Here is a 19,124-nt window from a genome sequence, read left to right on the forward strand (position 1 = left end):
ATAATCGGTTCTATCACATTTGATAACTAAACTGTAGTGTCATATAGCCGTCACTGTAAATCTTAAACAAATAATATTTATGTATTTATACTTATGACGTTACCCTTTTCATATTATATACTAATCAACAATTTGTGTTAATATAGTTACTTTAAAATGTTGAAGCCTTATTTATTAATTATAAAATAATAATAATAATAATATTTGATTAGGTTTCTCAAAAAAAAATCGTATTAAATCATTATAACAAGTTAGTTAGTTTTTTTTTAGGTTTTGAATTTTTGAAAAATAAAATTATATTCTCAATACAGATACTAAAGAGTCACGGTGTCAAATACCATTAAAAAAAAAAACCATACCTACCTGCCCATGTATCGAATGAATTTGTACCAGATTGATTTTGATAAGTTTAGAATGAATAATATTAATTATTGACATCAGTGTTCTAATTCAAATATTTATCGTACCTATATAGGTACAAAATATCAATAAATAAATTCGTACGCGACACAAAATGTGTACTGAAAACTTACCGTGGTTCGGTACGCCTGTTTATAATATTTGTACGTAGTTAGTGTCGTTGGACGTAAATAAAATTGTCTACTCGTTAATAAATCTTCGTCGTCATCATTTTTTTTCCTTAGTAACGCCGTGATCAGAAGACGTATCTCGTGAGGGAAAAGAGAGGAGTGATTCAAGATAAAATATAACATTGGACGTCTGAACGCGCCAGACTTCGGAGCACTGACATTTTCATTAACTTTGCTGTTATGCCGAATGCTTTCACGGCGCAACGCAATTTTCTGATAGTCGTTATTGACAAATTTGATGGAATAATATTTTTCATTACCCGTGTAAACAGTCGACAGTCATACGCATTGAATTTAATTATTAATTATATACACTTTTTTTGTTCTCTTTTTATTAATTTTCAAAACAATATTTTTATGTCCCTCCGGTCGTTTCTGTCTATTCGTTTACGGCCACGTGTGAATTCGTATATTTTCAAATCACACTCGCAATAATCATAAAGGCAGTACGAATAGTATTATATATTTTTCAATCCACTTGATCGTTATTTAATTCAATATTTATTCGTTTTCAGTATTGCGCCTCTACCTCTCTAAGTAAATTATTTCCAAATTAAATTTTTTTTCACTTCCGTAACGTTTTACATTATGACGTGTTTTCCAACACAAACAATACATCGAGTTTTTTTCGTTAATTTCTATTCATATCAACTTGCGAGTTTTCATATTATGACATTATATATTTATAAGGGTATTAGCACAATTATACAGAACCATCATATTTGAGAGCATTATTTACAAACCATTGAACTAAAATATAAAAATTAATCAAGTGTTGAATATAAAAGTTTTCTTTTCAGTGGTTTTAACTATACACAATTATGTAAATTCTACATAAAACCATCATTAATATCCACAAAAATAAAATGTAGATAATAAAACATTTTTAATAAATCCAAATTAAGAAATACGCCAACTAACGGTTTGTTGATTAAACTGTTATATTATTTATGGGTAGCTATAAAATATTACAACCAATTTATTTTGAATCCACGAACAATCAAATTAAATGTTTATAACAAAAGTAAAAACGTTTAACAATATAAACACCTCGGTACTAAAACATTTTATATTTTATTCTGAACAAATAAGTTTAGATAAAATAAATTAAAAGAGCTAACAGTAGTTAATCTCCTTAAAAAAAATCTATGTTTAAACTGTTAGTTAGTGTTATTTATGTATAATACCAAAAACGCAATATAAGGTATACACAAATTTAATAAAATATATTTATTTTCAATCTACTCTCCAGGTTGGGGTACTTAATTATTCTAAATATGTCTAAATTATTGGGAGTCGATGGTATAAATGTTTTCAAACCTCTACCTACTTTCAACTTTTATATATTAATCTAGACGAATTAAAAATAAAGTATTAAGTATCATAATGCAGTTTAATATTATAATAGCTGTTAAGACGAATAGTATATTTTATAATAGTTTATTATTATATATGAATATAAAACATTTATTGTATTTTAAATTGCATTGATTGTACCTATAAAACAAATAAAGAAAACCATATTATTTTTTGAAAACTATTTTAGTTGTACACAAGTATACACACCTATAAATACATTATATATATAAAAAGACTGATAGGACCCACCAATATTTAATCAATAAATTTCAAATTTCAATAGTTAACAATAAAATAATATGTAACACGGCGAAGTGTATATGCAAAATTAATGCATTCGTGTATTGTGTGGAATAATTAATATTAAACCTATATTATAACCTATATAATAATAATGAAAATAATATATTATTATAAAAATCATCAACTATAATATTTATCATACAATATGATATGAAATAAAAAATATTCAGACATCAATATAAAAATTGGGATTTCATTGTTATATATTTTAATTCCATTAATATTTTGTCGAATGTATCAGTTATCGAAACACTAACTCAGTGAATTAATATTATTTAAATAGTATAATGTTATCGTAAATCTATGAATAAGACCTATATTTAAAACCAATCCATTATAACTTTAATTAACAAATACGATATATACTAACTAATTACAATAGCACTAGATATTGATTGATCAATAAATCATATTTGAACGGCTTAAATACACTTGATGACAACACGAATTAAAATTCTACATAAAATTAATGAGTTTAATAATTTATTTATATATACCAGTCATCTCGATTTAAGAACTTAAGACTATTCATAATATTACTATACATCTACTATTTGAATAATCCAAAAACTTCCAATGCATTCCAAACCATTTTAGAAAACGTAATTCTCACTTCCAAAAGTTTTATTTAAAATCACAAAACATAATTAATATGTATAACTTACATAACTACCATTATACTATTGATGTATATATGAATAGCTCACAAGTATTATAAGTTAAATAGTTATATGTAACTTTTCATATATTATAATAGAGATAACACATTCAATTAAGATACCAAGAAGTAACAGCAAGATTTTATTTTATTCGGACAATTTTACACACGGCAATAATATTATAATATTTTATATTTAATATCCTATTATTCTGCAGGCATTAAAGATGAAAAAAATAGTAATATTCTGAAATTATTTTTGAGTATTAATTGTTTATTTTTTTAATTGAATAAAATTATATTTAGAAATTATTATTTTATATAATAACAATAAATCCATAAACTATTTTTTTTAAATTAAAAATGATGTACATATTACAATCTAGTAAAAAATATTAAATTACATTTTTACTAGAAATAAATTAATATTTTATATCCATAATTATAGGTTCTAACAGAAAAAATATTATTTCAAAAAAATATTTAAACCAAAAAATCAAATTACCACTTATGAAAATAATTTAAAATCTCACATACCTTCATAAAAATAAGATAGAATAATACATTGAGCCTTCAAATGATATCTATTACTTCAAGTATAATATTATTATTATCATTTCAAAAATAACTTAACATTTTGTAGTAGGTATATATATTGAATACGAATGAGTTAAATAAAATATCTGAGCATGTATGAATAATTCAGCCATTTATAAGAAACGAAACAGCTGTCTTAAGATTACTCGACGCACTACACGTATTGATAGTATTGTGGATATAATATTTTGATTTAATATTTATATACAGAGTGATTCACTAACAATGCTCACTCCCTTTTTTCTTCAACAATGCATTTATTCAAAATCTGATTTTTGAATTTTTAACCATCTTTTAAGACGCTATTTTTAAATCCTTCAGATGTTTGTACTACTTAAGGAGTATCCTGTGGAGATACAAGCTACTGTTTGGTAACTGCGTTATTTTCAAAACGATATATTAAATAAATAATATTTTCAGATTACAGGTTACTTGTATTTTCAGCTTTCAATTTACCAAAAATATTTGTATGTTAATATTCAAAATATATATTTTTAATTATCGTGGTTTTAATAATCATATAGACATTTTTGATAATAAATATAAATAATATGTTTTACAATAATTATACTTAGGTCTGTAAACTATAACAGTAGATAGTTTAACACTATTATTTGTACGTAACACTTTAAAATTATTACTAACGAAAGAGTATATAATTAACACAAAATAATACTTACAAAGGCATGTTTTACCATGGGCGTTGTCCGTTGGCAATTCTCTGATATTATGTACCTTTCTGTGTAAGTGGAGTTAGTTATAAGTTATAACATATACTCCATACATGTCTGATACATTTCTGGAGCGTTGTAGTTATTTCTTTGATGTGTACGTTACTCGGTTCACATCTCGAGTCAAGTTTCAAATTTAAAGTACAAGCAACCCGTTTGAAATTAAATATTAAATGCACTGAGCGTGCTCTAAAAATACTCAAGTCAAACAACAAAAGTTATTAATCTATATTGTACGTGAATTTGGTTACTACGTACAGTGCGTACATAAAACTCAACTATGATACATTCATTTTTTTTTTATTATTATTAATAAAGTACCTATCAAAAACTCGTTCGATTGAGTATCGTATCAGAATAATATATTATGAAACTAAATAATTAAAAATCACTAAGGTTCAACACGTTGATAGTTCACACGTCTCATTTTCAAACAGATTAGGCTCTGATTTAAATATTTTTAAGTTTAATTCAAATTTAAATCTTGTATTAAATTTTGTCGTATTTTTGGCCCAACAAATAAAATGTTATTGATATTTATAGAAAAAAAAATTAAAAAATTAAAATTTTAAATTGTCCGTAAACAGACCAAATCAAGTCGAAATTCAAGCGATTTTCTTATTTTGTTGTAATTCAATAACGAATAACCGTATAGACACTTGAGATTTATATCATATGTTTATTTTATCGATTCCTATACTTGATAAAATGTTCAAAATATTTTGAAAATTTTATTGTGTATAGAAAATGCTTATTTTAACAACCAGTGAAATATTCCTGTATCTACGGTCATTTACTTTAGAGTTATATCAAAAACCAAAATCGATTTTGCGGAAAATTTCCAGTTTTTCCTTAATTTTTCTTTTGTTTTTCACAGTGATTTTTAAAACCACTGGGAATTTTGACCTCCCTGTACCAAAATGTACCAACAATATTCACTTTCCCATCGAACAAGATACTGAAGTTAATCGAAGCATTATTTTGACTACTTATCGTGTACACATATACAAAAAAAAAACACATCATCGTAAAATCAAATACATTTATCGCTTTGCTCAGAATCTAAAATGTAGTACTTGTAGTTGATGGGGCTAATAATTATATTGACAATTGACGTCCTTTAAACTGGCACGTTCACGTCTTCCGATATAAAATTTGAATATCATATTCATTCCTATAATTTGTTAAATTTGAAATATTCAACATACATTACAATTATTGCATTAAATTATAATGTTGTAAATTTCTTGTTGACAACAACAATATTATAAAAAGCTTTACTATAATATTGTTATGTAAGTAACTGTTGATTATCCTTATAAATTAATCAATAATATTTTAATACACTTTCCGATATACTATTATTTTATAGTTACAAAGTAGTACATATTATTAGATTTAAGTAGGATTTTAGCATTAATTAGTTTTCTATTAGATGTACAAATTGATAGTGTGGTCATTGTTTTATCAAAATTAAATCACTTAGTCAAGATAATTACTTTTTGATTGGAAAATAATAATAAAGCTCTTAACGTACATTATGATGATGTGAAACATAATAGTATTATGGGTGAAAGATAATCAGCATAATATTTAAAGATTATCATAAAATATGCATAATAGGTGTATATTATTATGCATTTCCTATATATTGTGCGTCAGTAGGTATTTAATTAATAATACATAAATAGGACCTCTATACGATAATTGTCAGTGAATTAAAAAATAATAGGTTTTCCTAATAAAATATATATTATCTATATTATACTTTACACAATTAATAAAAAAAACTGCACGGTTCCTTATTAAAACTCTATTTGGGAGGCCATGGACTTAAGTGCACATAAATGTGAGAAATATTCTACAGATTCAAAAAAAACAAATATGTATATTATAATAGCATAACTATATTTTATTAGAGCAATATTACACAAATCAAATAAAATTAACAATAATAATTGTTTGTCATCGATGTAATTTAATTTAAATTATAGTATATTACTATAGAAGTTACAATATTCACTTGTCTAGCTACCTGTATTTTAACAAAAGTTTTTCATTTATCTCCAAAATACCAAAACTTCCGATGAAATTCGCTTGTTTTGAACTTCGATCTAATCCTTATAATCGACTACAATATGATACACACAATTAGATACTCAGAAAATTCAATTTACTTTATAATATTTAAATGCTTCGGAATGAGAAGGTCCTCCTCGACTGAGGGTTTTAAGGGAAATCTATGTTGAAGCTATTTGGATGGATTCCAATGCAATCGGTTGAACAATATCGTCTAAAAAGTAATGTGTTTTTTTTCATCTTGTTTCTATGTGACTTTCGTGCAATATAAACCCGTAGAAGCTTAACTTTTGTACACCACGTATATATATTATATATATTTAAATATATAATGCATAGATATTTTTTAGGGAAATTGTATTCATTATAAATATTCATATAATAATATTATATTATTTAATTAATTTTTTCTCAATAATATCGAAAAGCAAACGTTTTATTAATTTTAAAAGACACTAAACCGTATACACTATCATCTCAGACATCAATCGTGTAGTTAATTGAACTGTTATGTCACTAATTTATTCTCTCTCCGTTGAAATAAACAATTATACAACTCATAAATGATTGGATGAGTACAATAAACTATATAGGAGCAAATTTAAATTAAACAATTTTGTGCGCGCCGCATTCCGTTTGAAAAGAACTACATTTTAGGTCACTTTTTCAACCATGCGGCAGAAGTGCTTTTAATTTATATGATCTTGTCATTTTAATGAAAACCACTATTAATAAACCATACAAGTATGCTACACTAAACATCAGTTGATTTTAATCATAAATAGGTTGAATTATTTTTTTACCAATCACATTATTATATAATATATATCGTGAACACAATATATTGGTTTCCTATTATATAATAATACATAGTTAATTTAATATTCCAATACATATTATATTATATTACGTTATATTATTATTGGTATATATACATTATTCATGATCTGCAGTAGTTCTGTGGACCAAATTAATTTACCGTCATTGTCTATGGCATTCTTTAACAACAGTCGTCTCCGTCAGTATAGATTTTAATTTCAATTTCTAAGTATATATTTGATCACGCCTGATTTACATACCATTGAATATTCTTCAAAGGTATTCTTCTTCTCCGAAAGACAATCCGGCTGGGCATAAGTATTATTAAATCGTATAAAATAAATACGGCAAGTCAAACAATACACGTCGCCCTGGACGAAAAAAAAATCAATTTCATATAGAAAAAAACCTAGTGGCGGTAAAATCAAATTAAAGTGTCAAAACTTTTGTCATCAGTTCGACATTTATTTTTGTCGTATCCGCGTACGTAATTCTAAATCCATTTGTTTTCGTTCGATACGAAAGTAAATATTCGGAAAGACGATGCATTTATTTTTCATTGGCGGGCCAAAGACCAAAGTCATAAGGTATGCCTAATAATAATAGTATAGTATTTTTTAAATAAAGTCTTTGACAATATTATTATACTTTCCTGAAGTTGGTATGTTATAGTTGGAAGTTTTAACGCCGTAAAATTTGCGTGATCTGACGGATAAGTTATTTGAAATTTCCTCTAAATAAACTGGTGATAAGACCTTCATATAATGAGATGTACCCTATACGACGACACTGTACTTTTCTTAACGTTTAAATCCCTTAAGCCCTAAACCACACACACATACCAACCCAATGGCAATATCCAACGTTAACCGGCACTCGAATCCTCAGGGGCAACAAATCAATTTATTGTTCCACGTCGAAGTTTTCCGACGGCGGTCACTATTTCTTCGTCGGCCCGTCGCTAAACATCTATTCATTTATATTATTAATAAGGAGGAGGGGGCGGCGACACACTGTCACACTGAATAGAAACAAAACAAAATTAGCTTACCATGTTACATTTTTTAATTCATCTGTAATCAAAATAATATTGTGTAAAACATAATGTGATGATATATTATTATAATATAATATAACAGTCATAAGATCTAAGTATTATAATAATTTAATCGTATGGCAATAATAAACGTTCAGCGCTAAAAAAAAAAATCAAAAAACACATATTATATCATATCATATAATTATTATTATAGGGTGGTGGGGGGTAGTCGAGAAAAATAAAAAACAACAATATTGGAGTTATATTGTTATATAATTATTTGCCACCATGTCACAGCTTAGTGTCTCCGGGGACCACGCGCTGGCCTAAGTTGGCCATCCGGTTGGCGCGGTCGACCAGCACGGAGGTCACGTGGTCCTTGAACTTGGGATACCGGTCCATGACCCTGGTAAACGCGGTCGCCGACAGCGAGAACAGGTTGCAGTACGTGTCGGCCCGCACGCTGACGGGACGCCGGGCCCCAGATGCCCACAGGCACGTCTCGCCGAAGTAGCTGCCGTCGCTCAGCGTGGCCACCACTTCCTGGCCACCGGCCACCAACACCTCGACAACGCCCTCGTGCACGAAGTACATCTTCGTGGCTGCCGTCCCTTCGCGCATGACCGTGTCACCTGCAGAAAGAAAACAAACGCCAACCCGTCATTCATATTATTTCATTAATCATTTATTATTAGACATCGGTGACGCGAATTCTACTAGATCTGTGATGATGCAGAGGAATGTTTACATAACTATTTTTAATTTTTAAACAATACGTCCAAAAACCAATTATTGTAGAATAAGATAGTAAAAGTCATCTAATATTTTAAAACTTTATCTTCATAATGCATTGGTCTTACTATATTTTCAAGTTAACATCGGTTAAATAAACTTTCAAAAAAAAAAACACAACATTTTTTATTTCAAACTATAATAGTCTACGCGTTTTCTTTCGTATTTAAACACTCAAACACATCAATGACACATTGGTCCACATTGGTTTGTTGCATTTTTGAAAATGTGTTATTTTACTAACTTAGCTGTTCTTAAATTTCTCGTTATTTAATAATAGTGTTCAAAATGTTCAAATATAAATGCTGCTATATAATAGACCACTGCCTTAACTTCATGAGTGGGACATATATTAGATTTTTTGGTGTTTCAATCTCACACCACCACACGCCAGATATCTAATGTAGTTGTGCATGTGCCACATCTGATTAGGTCAATACGTATACGTATCGTTCTTGACTCAAAAAACCTCCCGCACGCGTTAAAAACCAATTTTCAGAAGACGCGAAAAACGTTTAAAATTAAATTAAATGTCAACATATTTTACTGATTGTACTAATTGTCAATGTCTTTCCACATCGGAAGTCTTCTTAGTTTATGTTTTTGACAAACTTACGTAGGAGTTTTTTGAAGGATAGTTGGTGTCATATTATACATTTTTAATCCCATAGAAGGTATATTTCATAAATAATCGAACGTGCCCTGACTGACTGACTGATCACCGTAGAGCCTAAACTATGAAAGCTAGGGACTTGGCATTTTGACATTACCTCCGTGCAACCATGTAGTACACTAAGAAAAAATTTTCCAAAGTTCACATTTAAAGAGTTTTAAAAAGAGCTCATTCACAGATTTTTAAATTCACGATGGAAATCGAAAACATTTTTTGTTTATAAATGTTTTCCATTGGTTACAAATTACAATTTATAATAGTAATAGTAGAAATCAGTATTTTTTTTTATACATAATAATATTATAAATAGCTACTATATTAAGTTACATACAATTAAAATGTTATTAGGATTGGATATAATTTTAACCTGTAGCTTATATGATTAAGTATGATTTTTCATTAATTCTACGATAGAGGAAGGATATTATCAAACTATAGCTTAATATTATTTTTTTGAATCCAGGTACACCAAAACTTCAAAATCGTAAATAATATTAGGCATTGGGATTTTTTTCCGTGTCACCCCGACTACATGCCGAACGTACCTTTTAAGTTTTACATATTACTATTTAAATGCCATTTCAGTATACTACAGTAAGTTGTCGTCAAATCCTCCACACCCCATGTGACATAATATCATGCACGTCCACCGGGTGCGGTACCTACTCACGGGAACACGATATATGCGTTTGGCCAAGCACGGAGATATATAATAGATTAATATTATGTTGCAGGTAGACGCGGCCAAAATTGTGGAACAGTGATTACTGATTATATAGGGACGAACAAGGGGATCGAGCGCTAAGTGTCATTGTGTCGTAAATCCTCGTCGGAATTACACATTTTTATTTTGAAGTCAAACAATAGTCGACAAATTCTATGAGACGGACAAAATGAAATTTGTTTCGATCGTTAGGTGATTTAATACCACAGTAATGTGTACCGACAAGTCTCGTATAATATCACAGCGGACCGAGGGCAGACCTAGAGAAGTGGTACCTACCTACCTACCTACCGCGGATTATAATATATTTAAAACATTAAAGGTTTGTAATACTCGTCTAGAAATCGCCAAACTGCAGCACTATTATATTATTTAATCGTTCGACTACCTCACGAAATATCATATTATACAACTTAATAATTGACGTTTAATAGGTATTCACAACAGTCGAGTAATAAACCATGTAAAACCAACTATCCCGGTAATTTGTCAAATGTATAATTAATACGTTATGTCGTTATACTCCGTAAGGTACATAAAATATGCCTCGAACACGCAAATCCTTTGGTATTACCCACCCACGTAATTCTCATAAATTGTATGTTATCAACTTAAAAACTTTTGATTAAGATTACGAATTGTGAATCAAACTAATCTTTTACAACTCAGATGTTTTGATGCAATATTAAACTTATAAAGTTTTAAAAATTAGGATCATGATGCGACGTTTAATGTCAATGTTTATTATTTTCATGTGATGCACTTATACAAAATATATAACATCCAATAACTTTGTTCAGAATTTGCGGTATGTTTTGCGGTTATACAACGCTATTATTTTAAATAACCACTAAGATACCTAATTCAATATAAACACTTTCCTTCAAATTTAAAGATAACAACAATAATTTTTCCATTTTTCGGCTCGGGATAAACCGAATGATACATTTAACGTACAACTATTCTTTATTTCCGAAACTATAAACATTATTGAAAATATATTTAAGTCGTTAAATAACAACATTTTTCATAAAAAATATATATTTTTACTATTTTTATTGTTTTCATTTTTTGATATTTTTACTTTTTTAATGATAACATAGGAATAAATTTTTAATTCCTTATTCCAAATCAGAATATTTTTAGGAGTATTTGATTTATAAAAATCGAATTTTGGATGACGTGTAATTCATGAGTTCATTTTAATATACCTATTCTTCTTCAGAATATGAAATTGAAAAAGTATGTTGTCATTCAAAAGAGTAATTTAAAAAAAAAATGACAATAAAAATATTATTTTCCCAAAAAATAAATTTTTTTACGACTTAAGATTATATTGTTAAACAAAATTTTTCCAAAAACGTTTTATTTGTATGAAATAATAAGTGTCTTATAGGATCACTCCGTATGTCCGTATAAATTGTTTGTTGAACTCTTATTTACACTCATAAATGTTAGAAACTTTATATCTTATAAACATAAATACATTTTATAAGACAAAGTAGGTACTAAAAAAAAGCTTTGTTTCTTAACACATAGTAGACATAATATTGTTTATAGTTATTCAAACACTATGTCAACAAACCTAATAGAAAATAGTCTCTAACTTTTTTTTTTTATATAACTTTATGAGAACATTATAATTTATAACAACGAATATACAATTATTGATTTTACTAGCTAAACAGATAAATTATGTTGTATTATGTAAGAATCCACAAAAAAAATCTCAAAAGTTTTCCACGGTTAGTGCAAATTATGAAGTCAATATGTTTATTTTAATTAGTTACAATTTAATACGCGCGGACAAAGGCGACAATATGCCTATAATACATATTATTATCATTATACTGATAAAATATTTAGTCTTTCGCAGAAAACTGTCAACATATTATAAAATTATTTATGAATAGTTCGAACATAATAAATAATAATAGTTGTACAAATCATAACTAATAAATCAACACATTAACAAACATAATAATATATTAAGCTTTGAATGTAACATATTGTAAAATTAGCTAATGGTATACGCATTACATATTATACAACTAATACGTATAATGCGACAAGCTATTGTTTATACAGTTTCAGATTTTAATTATACGCCAGGTTCAACTAACAACTTAGAAAACACACGGTGGTCAACAATAAATTATGTGCATGTTAAAATAATAAGTTTGTATTAACATTATAATATTATTATGCCAACTGAAATGTTATTTTGAAAGATATATAAATTAACAGCGCAGTTCGATACTAATTGTATAACGCTGTAGTTGTGTCATTATGATAATAAATATCGTATAGGTATTTTATTATAATTACATATTTTATGCCTTTTTGGTGATAATAATAATTTTTTTTTTATAAAACGTCAGTTTTATTTTTAAAATTCAACAGTTTACCTACTCAACTACTTAACCACAAAAGAACATTAAATAATTCAAAATATTTTAAAATTATAAAATAATTTTGTTAAAGGTTAAAATATATTTGACACTTTTCTAAGTACTTGAGTATTTCATGAAATAACAACAATCAATACTATTAAACGCTAACAGATTTCTTTTAAAATAATTTGAAATAGGTAGGTATCTATATATTGGTAAAAATAAAAAATACTTTCTTCCAATATTCGATATTTATTCATGAATATTAGAAATATATTATAATATACCTAGTTTTAAATTTAAAAGTAATATAAAGTTTAACCGACTAGGAAAAAATGACGGTGAATATAAATTGTTAGAATTACTCAATTACGTGTACCTACCTAAAATTGTATAAACAGAAGTTTCCTGAAAAAAGTCATACTTTTCGTAATAATAACATATTATCAAATTTAAAATAGGATTGCGATTCCACAAAGGAAATTTCGGGGAGAAATTATACACGCAATAAATATTGTCGTATACATGAGTTACTAACAATTTTCGAGCAAACAAATGTTTCGGCTACCAAGTACCTATGTTGTTACAACAACCGAAGAGATACCGCGGTTAAAATAATAACGTGTACAATATGATATAAAATGTACGATATAAATTAATTTAGCCTCAAAAAGCAGTGGTTTTATTTTGAAGACGTTTATAAAAATATTTTTAATAAGCCGTTCATGAAAATCGAAAGAATTATACATAGATTGACTTTATGGGTACACTCACGAAAACGGTATCTCTTTTTCGATACCTATAAGATCCCCTATCTTCTCTCGCGTCTGTTGTTTCTATTCTGATATTATGTTTTTTTTCTCCTCATCGCGCACCTATGAAAACCGCGTAGATCGTCACGATATTTATTCTAAATAATACGAAAAAAAGGTTTGAAAACGACTTCGACGATGTTGGCATTTTAGTTTCAGGTACCTAACATTCTTTTTAACTCGGGGGGTATCGAAATATGAGTAAAGAAAATATAGCCAAACTGACCGCTGTCACAATGAATGCATCACGAGATTAGGTTACATGGGTTTTTCCCTGGGAGAATTCACCTATTTACCGCCAGATGGGTTTGCTGTTGTTAAGTTATTATGGAGCTTTTATATAAATTTGACAAACCACGGACAGCACGCGCACATCCTTCTCAGATAAACATTTTCTGACTTCTCGTAACGACATTCTTTGAACATGCCGTGATTTACCACCGTGTTCAAATACTGCGCACTATAATATATTATAATACAATATATAACTTTTTTTTAAACATTCACGTTTTTCTATAGATTATTTTTAACCATATTTTTTACCTACGCATAAGATTTGATAATATATTTTTTTTTTTTATCACAAAACTTTAAAAGGTTAAGAGTTTTAAATACAATGCCACATATATATTTCACTAAAACCATTCACAATATACGAAATCTAAGATGGATTTATTTTTTTACGATAATGTAGTTTGTTTTTTTTATACTTGTCAGCGAATAATATTGATGGTAAGACCGATAAACATTATCGTTTAAAGAAGAAAAGAAATCGAATCCCAAGGTGGCTTTATTTTTAGGCTTGTCCTCGTGATATATCGTAATACTATTTTTAAAGCGAAAAATACCATTTTATCAACCGGTAGAAGAAATCCGAAAATCAATACGTTCATTATTATTCGAAATTGATTAGGAAACATTTTTTACCTTAGAATTTATTAAAACCACCACCAAAATATGTTGAAAACATACGTTATGGAATTATCTGATGGTGAGAGCGGGGGGGGGGGGCGTAATTATTTTTTAAGCGTTTCGATTCGTACATCGTCAAGTAGTAGTAGGTATATATATAGTCGTATTATATAGGTTTACAACCATTGTATCTCATGAGATACAATTGATAACAATATACGCTCGGCGCTTGTTGTATACAATAATAATAATAATATCCAGTTGCATTTAACAATTAGTCAACATTTATAATGTTAAATTATAGTGCTTCATTAGAGATGTAAAATATGTTATTGGACGGCCAGATGTGAAGTCTATAATGTAATCTGAAAACCATGAGTTAACACAATAGGATGAAATAACAATATAATATTCTCTAATATGTGCGTATATTATTTATTCCGTAAGATAGGTGCACAAAACCCACCCTGCATAATATAATAATTTATTATAATTGTTTACTAAAATCGAACGTTGAATGATTCATAATTATCGGTATATAATATTCCACCATAGTCTCATTAGTCGATCATTTAATCATTTTTAATCATTTTAATCTTATATTCACTTATATTTAATATTATTGTAATAAGTTTTTATAGATAAAAGCGCATTTATATTTTGTTTACACCCATATTTTACATTTATTGTTATTTTTAAATGTGTCTAAGACGAAAACGGTCCATTATTAAAATATAATTTGGTATTGATCATCCAATATAAATATTTTACTTTTAACAAAACGCAAAACAAAACACAAAATATTGTATTTAATAATTATATTAATATATAGGTAATTTAAAAAAAAATATTATGCTTGGCTTAAACAAAGTTTTTACCATCAACATGTTTCTAAAAATTAGATTTTCAAAATTGCAGACTATTTTTAAATAGATGAATAACATTTATTTTTATTTTTAGTATAAAAAATGTTCTACTGTACTTGTAGCGAAAGTGCCTATAGCGTTAAATTTGAATTCAATGATATAATATCATTGTATAAGAAAAACGATTCTGAGCGAAAACGGTCAGTCAGCTTATGATATTACCAAGTATATTTGATGATATTAAGGCGAACAAAGTAATTTATATATAACCTATTTACGTGGAGCCTTGTTTTAAATTTTCAATCCTTAGCCATAAAAGTTAAACATTTTATACATTTTTAACTACAAAATAATTAATAAATTATAAATTTGATAAATGTTGTCAAAATTTGAACTTTAAATGCTTATAAAAAAAAATTGTGCCTATGTATTTTTAATATTTTTCAACTGCTATTAGAATGATATATCAGGAGCCTTGCATTAAATGTTCACGCTTTTTTACCTAACAAATAAAATTGTATTGATATTCATAGAAAATAAAAATAAAAAATTGAAAACTGACAATATCCGTAAACAGCTCAAAAAGAGTCAAATTATTTTCAAAACTGTATGGTGTATAGAAAATGCTAATATAAACATTCAGTGAAATTTTCAAGTATTAGTCATTCGTTTTTTAATTACAACAAAATAAGAAAATCGTTACATGAGAAATCGAGTGAATATCAAATGTTTTAAAAATATAAATTTCAAACACTCATAAAAATTTAATTTGACTTTCTTGAAGACATTTTTTTTTGATAAAGGTGGAAAAACTTATGGATAATCTTGTATTACATTTTCAAATCTTAGATTGAAAAAGAAAAATTTTTATGAATTCTCAACTCAAAATAATAATTTTTGTGATTTTTCCGTATTTTGTCAATATTTGAACTTTAAATGCTTAAAAATAAAAACTGTGACTAAGGATTTTTAATATTTTTCAAATGTCATTGTAACAATATAGTAGAAGCCTTGTATTAAATTGTTTACCCAACAAATAAAATTGTATTGTTATTTATAGGCAAAAAAAACTAAAAGAAATGGAAACTGAAAATGTCCATAAATAAGTCAAAATATTTGAAAAATGTTATGATGTATAGAAAATGCTAATATAAACATTCAGTCAACATTTCATGTACCTACGGTCATTTGTTTTAGAGTAGCACCAAAAATCAAAATCGAATTTCTCAAAAACAGATTTTGCGTAAAAATTCCCATTTTTCCAAAGTTTTTCTATTGTTTTTCACGTCGCTTTTGAAAACTACTGGGAAATTTTTACTTTTAACCCCCTAAAAGTACCAACTAGATTTACTTTCCTATCAGAAAAGATACTGTTGAAGAAAATCTAAGCATTTTTACTATCCTAAAAGGCGATGAGAGACACAAAAAAAAAATAAAAAATACACACATAATTGTAAAATCAACAAATGTATCGCTCCGCTCAGAATCTAAAATATTGATTAGAACAAAATTTATCTCATTTCTCTGGTTATTCTGCAGTTACACCTTGTGTTAAATATACATACAATTTATTATTAAATATCAATAATGTTATCTATTGTAAAATACTTATACATTGTATTGTTATTGAGTACAATGTATACTATACATACATGATGTAGTTTCATTAAAATAGTTGAAAAAATTTTTAATTTATTTTAAGTGTCAAGACATTGTAACATCGTGCACGGATTTTTGGTAACATCATTGGTTATAGTTATTTTTGCAATACCTACTTTGCACTATGGATTTTGTTAACACATTAATCGTTTGGTAAAACGCTTAGATACAATTGAGTATTCATAATACATAACTACGAATGTTACTTACGAGTTTAGATCTTTAAACTACACGATTAGTCAACCACGATCCGACTACCCTGCAATATCCTGCAGCTACTCACATTCACAAAACTGCTATGTGTGCTTAAAGCACAACTCTCGTGTCACGCGTACTGTTTCAAAACTGAATTATTTTGCATTCTCTTCACAGAGATATTTACGTATTTTTTCCTCGTGTGTTTACTCTTGTACGCTTTTTTATTATTATTTCCTACCCACTCTTCTTTCATCCCGCCAACGGCTAGGCCATCTATCAGCCAGCCCCGAGCAGAATTTCTTATTTGAAAATCGTTAAATCTTGCATACTATTGCAGTGCGCGCTGTTGTTTTCTTTCACTCCTTTCTCCACTAAACTATACACAGCCACCATCACGTTTCTCGTTAAAAAAACCCCCAGTGTTCAAAACAAAACATAACAAAAAATTACCTATTGTTTCCCCAGAAAAATTACGAGTGAAAAATACATAAAAAAATTACCAGGCTGGAACATTTCAAACTCTAAACAATCAGTCAATTCAGTGAGAAGGTTGGTGTCGGCGTCCTGCAAAAGTGGCAAATTTGTCACTAACCTCCGGCAAGTGTAATTACGAACGTCCTAAATTTCAAAAATGCAAGTTTTACATAATATTTTGATATTTTCAGCAATTATAATCTACCGCACTTACCTCTCGTAGTTTGTCGGACATTTCTTCCAATATCCACTTTTCGTCGAAAAACTTTCCCTGGTACCTGTGCTCAAAGTATTCGGTTATCCTCTTGCGCATGTCCAACGGCAGCCGTCTGTACGACATGTATTCTTCTACTTGTTTGACCTATATTATAGCAAACAAACACAGTTATTGTAAATATCGAATAACCTAGTACATAAATTTGGCACTTGGTACGACTTCTCGAACCTTTTCACGATACTGTCTACGGGATGAATCCAAGCTTTGTATCAAATTAGTGGCGTGCCCCAAGAACAGAGCATAACACGTGGCTCCACTTATCATAGACAACATAGTCAACCACATGTCAGTTAACGACTGAGGAGGGAACCGACCATAACCAATGCATAACATATGCGACATGGCTTTAAACAAGGACCACGAATATTGTTCGGCCCAATCGGTGTCCTATAACATAAATGATTAACATCAATACTATTACACTTAATTTTGTACTTCCGTAAAATAAACATTATTAAAAATGTCTTGAAAATCACGTTCAAGTTATTGTTTAAATAGTCTGCAAAGATGGTTATTAAACATAACGCAAACTATACAATGATTTAGGTGAGTACACAGTTTTATGGTATTTTCCAGGGACAATAAGTATACTTTTCATAAACAACATTATTCAACTAGATTTTGTTCAAAAACGATAGTCTGAAATAGATTTTAAAAAATCAATGTTGAAACCAAAAATGTAAAAATAATAAATTACTCCGATGGATTGATTTATATTTGAGTGTAATATTTTCAGAGAGATTCGACTTGTAGCTTACGCAAAGTAATCCACCAAGATAAAATTTAAATTGTTAAATTCGTCGTCATTTTCAATCCATACGATTTCGATCTTCAGGGGGTTTTCTACAAAAGCCTAGTTTTTACATCACATCATTCAAATCCAACACAATAAAGCTCTATTTTATACATAACGAAGCTTCTGATTTCCAAAAAATGTTTAAACTATAACGCTGTTTAGTGACGTGCACATTAAACATGTCTTACTAAGTAGTACTTACTTCACGATTCCATAGGTTTAAAATAGTAAAACGAAAACATTTAATTACCTATACCTATAATTATATAATTATTAATTTAATACTTCAAAATGAAGCTCGTCATAATTTAAGGCTATTAGACAAATTGTAATCACGTATCATCAACTAATCTGACCTACCTTATTTGTGACA

At 28.0% G+C, this 19,124-nt stretch overlaps 1 protein-coding gene across 2 annotated transcripts in view; it reads right to left on the reverse strand.

Annotated features, from left to right (window-relative positions):
- Nucleotides 1-8,178: 8,178 nt before the first annotated feature.
- LOC132948603 (potassium/sodium hyperpolarization-activated cyclic nucleotide-gated channel 2) overlaps nucleotides 8,179-19,124 on the reverse strand; it is a 48,560-nt gene continuing 37,614 nt past the window's right edge. For both annotated transcript variants that reach the window (XM_061019143.1, XM_061019144.1), the window contains 4 exons: nucleotides 18,124-18,342; nucleotides 17,893-18,039; nucleotides 17,705-17,822; nucleotides 8,179-8,807 (listed from right to left, as the gene is read on the reverse strand). In XM_061019143.1, coding sequence (XP_060875126.1) covers nucleotides 8,467-8,807; nucleotides 17,705-17,822; nucleotides 17,893-18,039; nucleotides 18,124-18,342 — 825 coding nt within the window. In that variant the 3' untranslated portion in view covers nucleotides 8,179-8,466. The remainder of the gene's footprint in view (nucleotides 8,808-17,704; nucleotides 17,823-17,892; nucleotides 18,040-18,123; nucleotides 18,343-19,124) is intronic.

The sequence above is a fragment of the Metopolophium dirhodum genome, chromosome 7 (genome assembly GCF_019925205.1).
Source record: "Metopolophium dirhodum isolate CAU chromosome 7, ASM1992520v1, whole genome shotgun sequence".
NCBI classification, from domain to species: Eukaryota; Metazoa; Arthropoda; class Insecta; order Hemiptera; family Aphididae; genus Metopolophium; species Metopolophium dirhodum.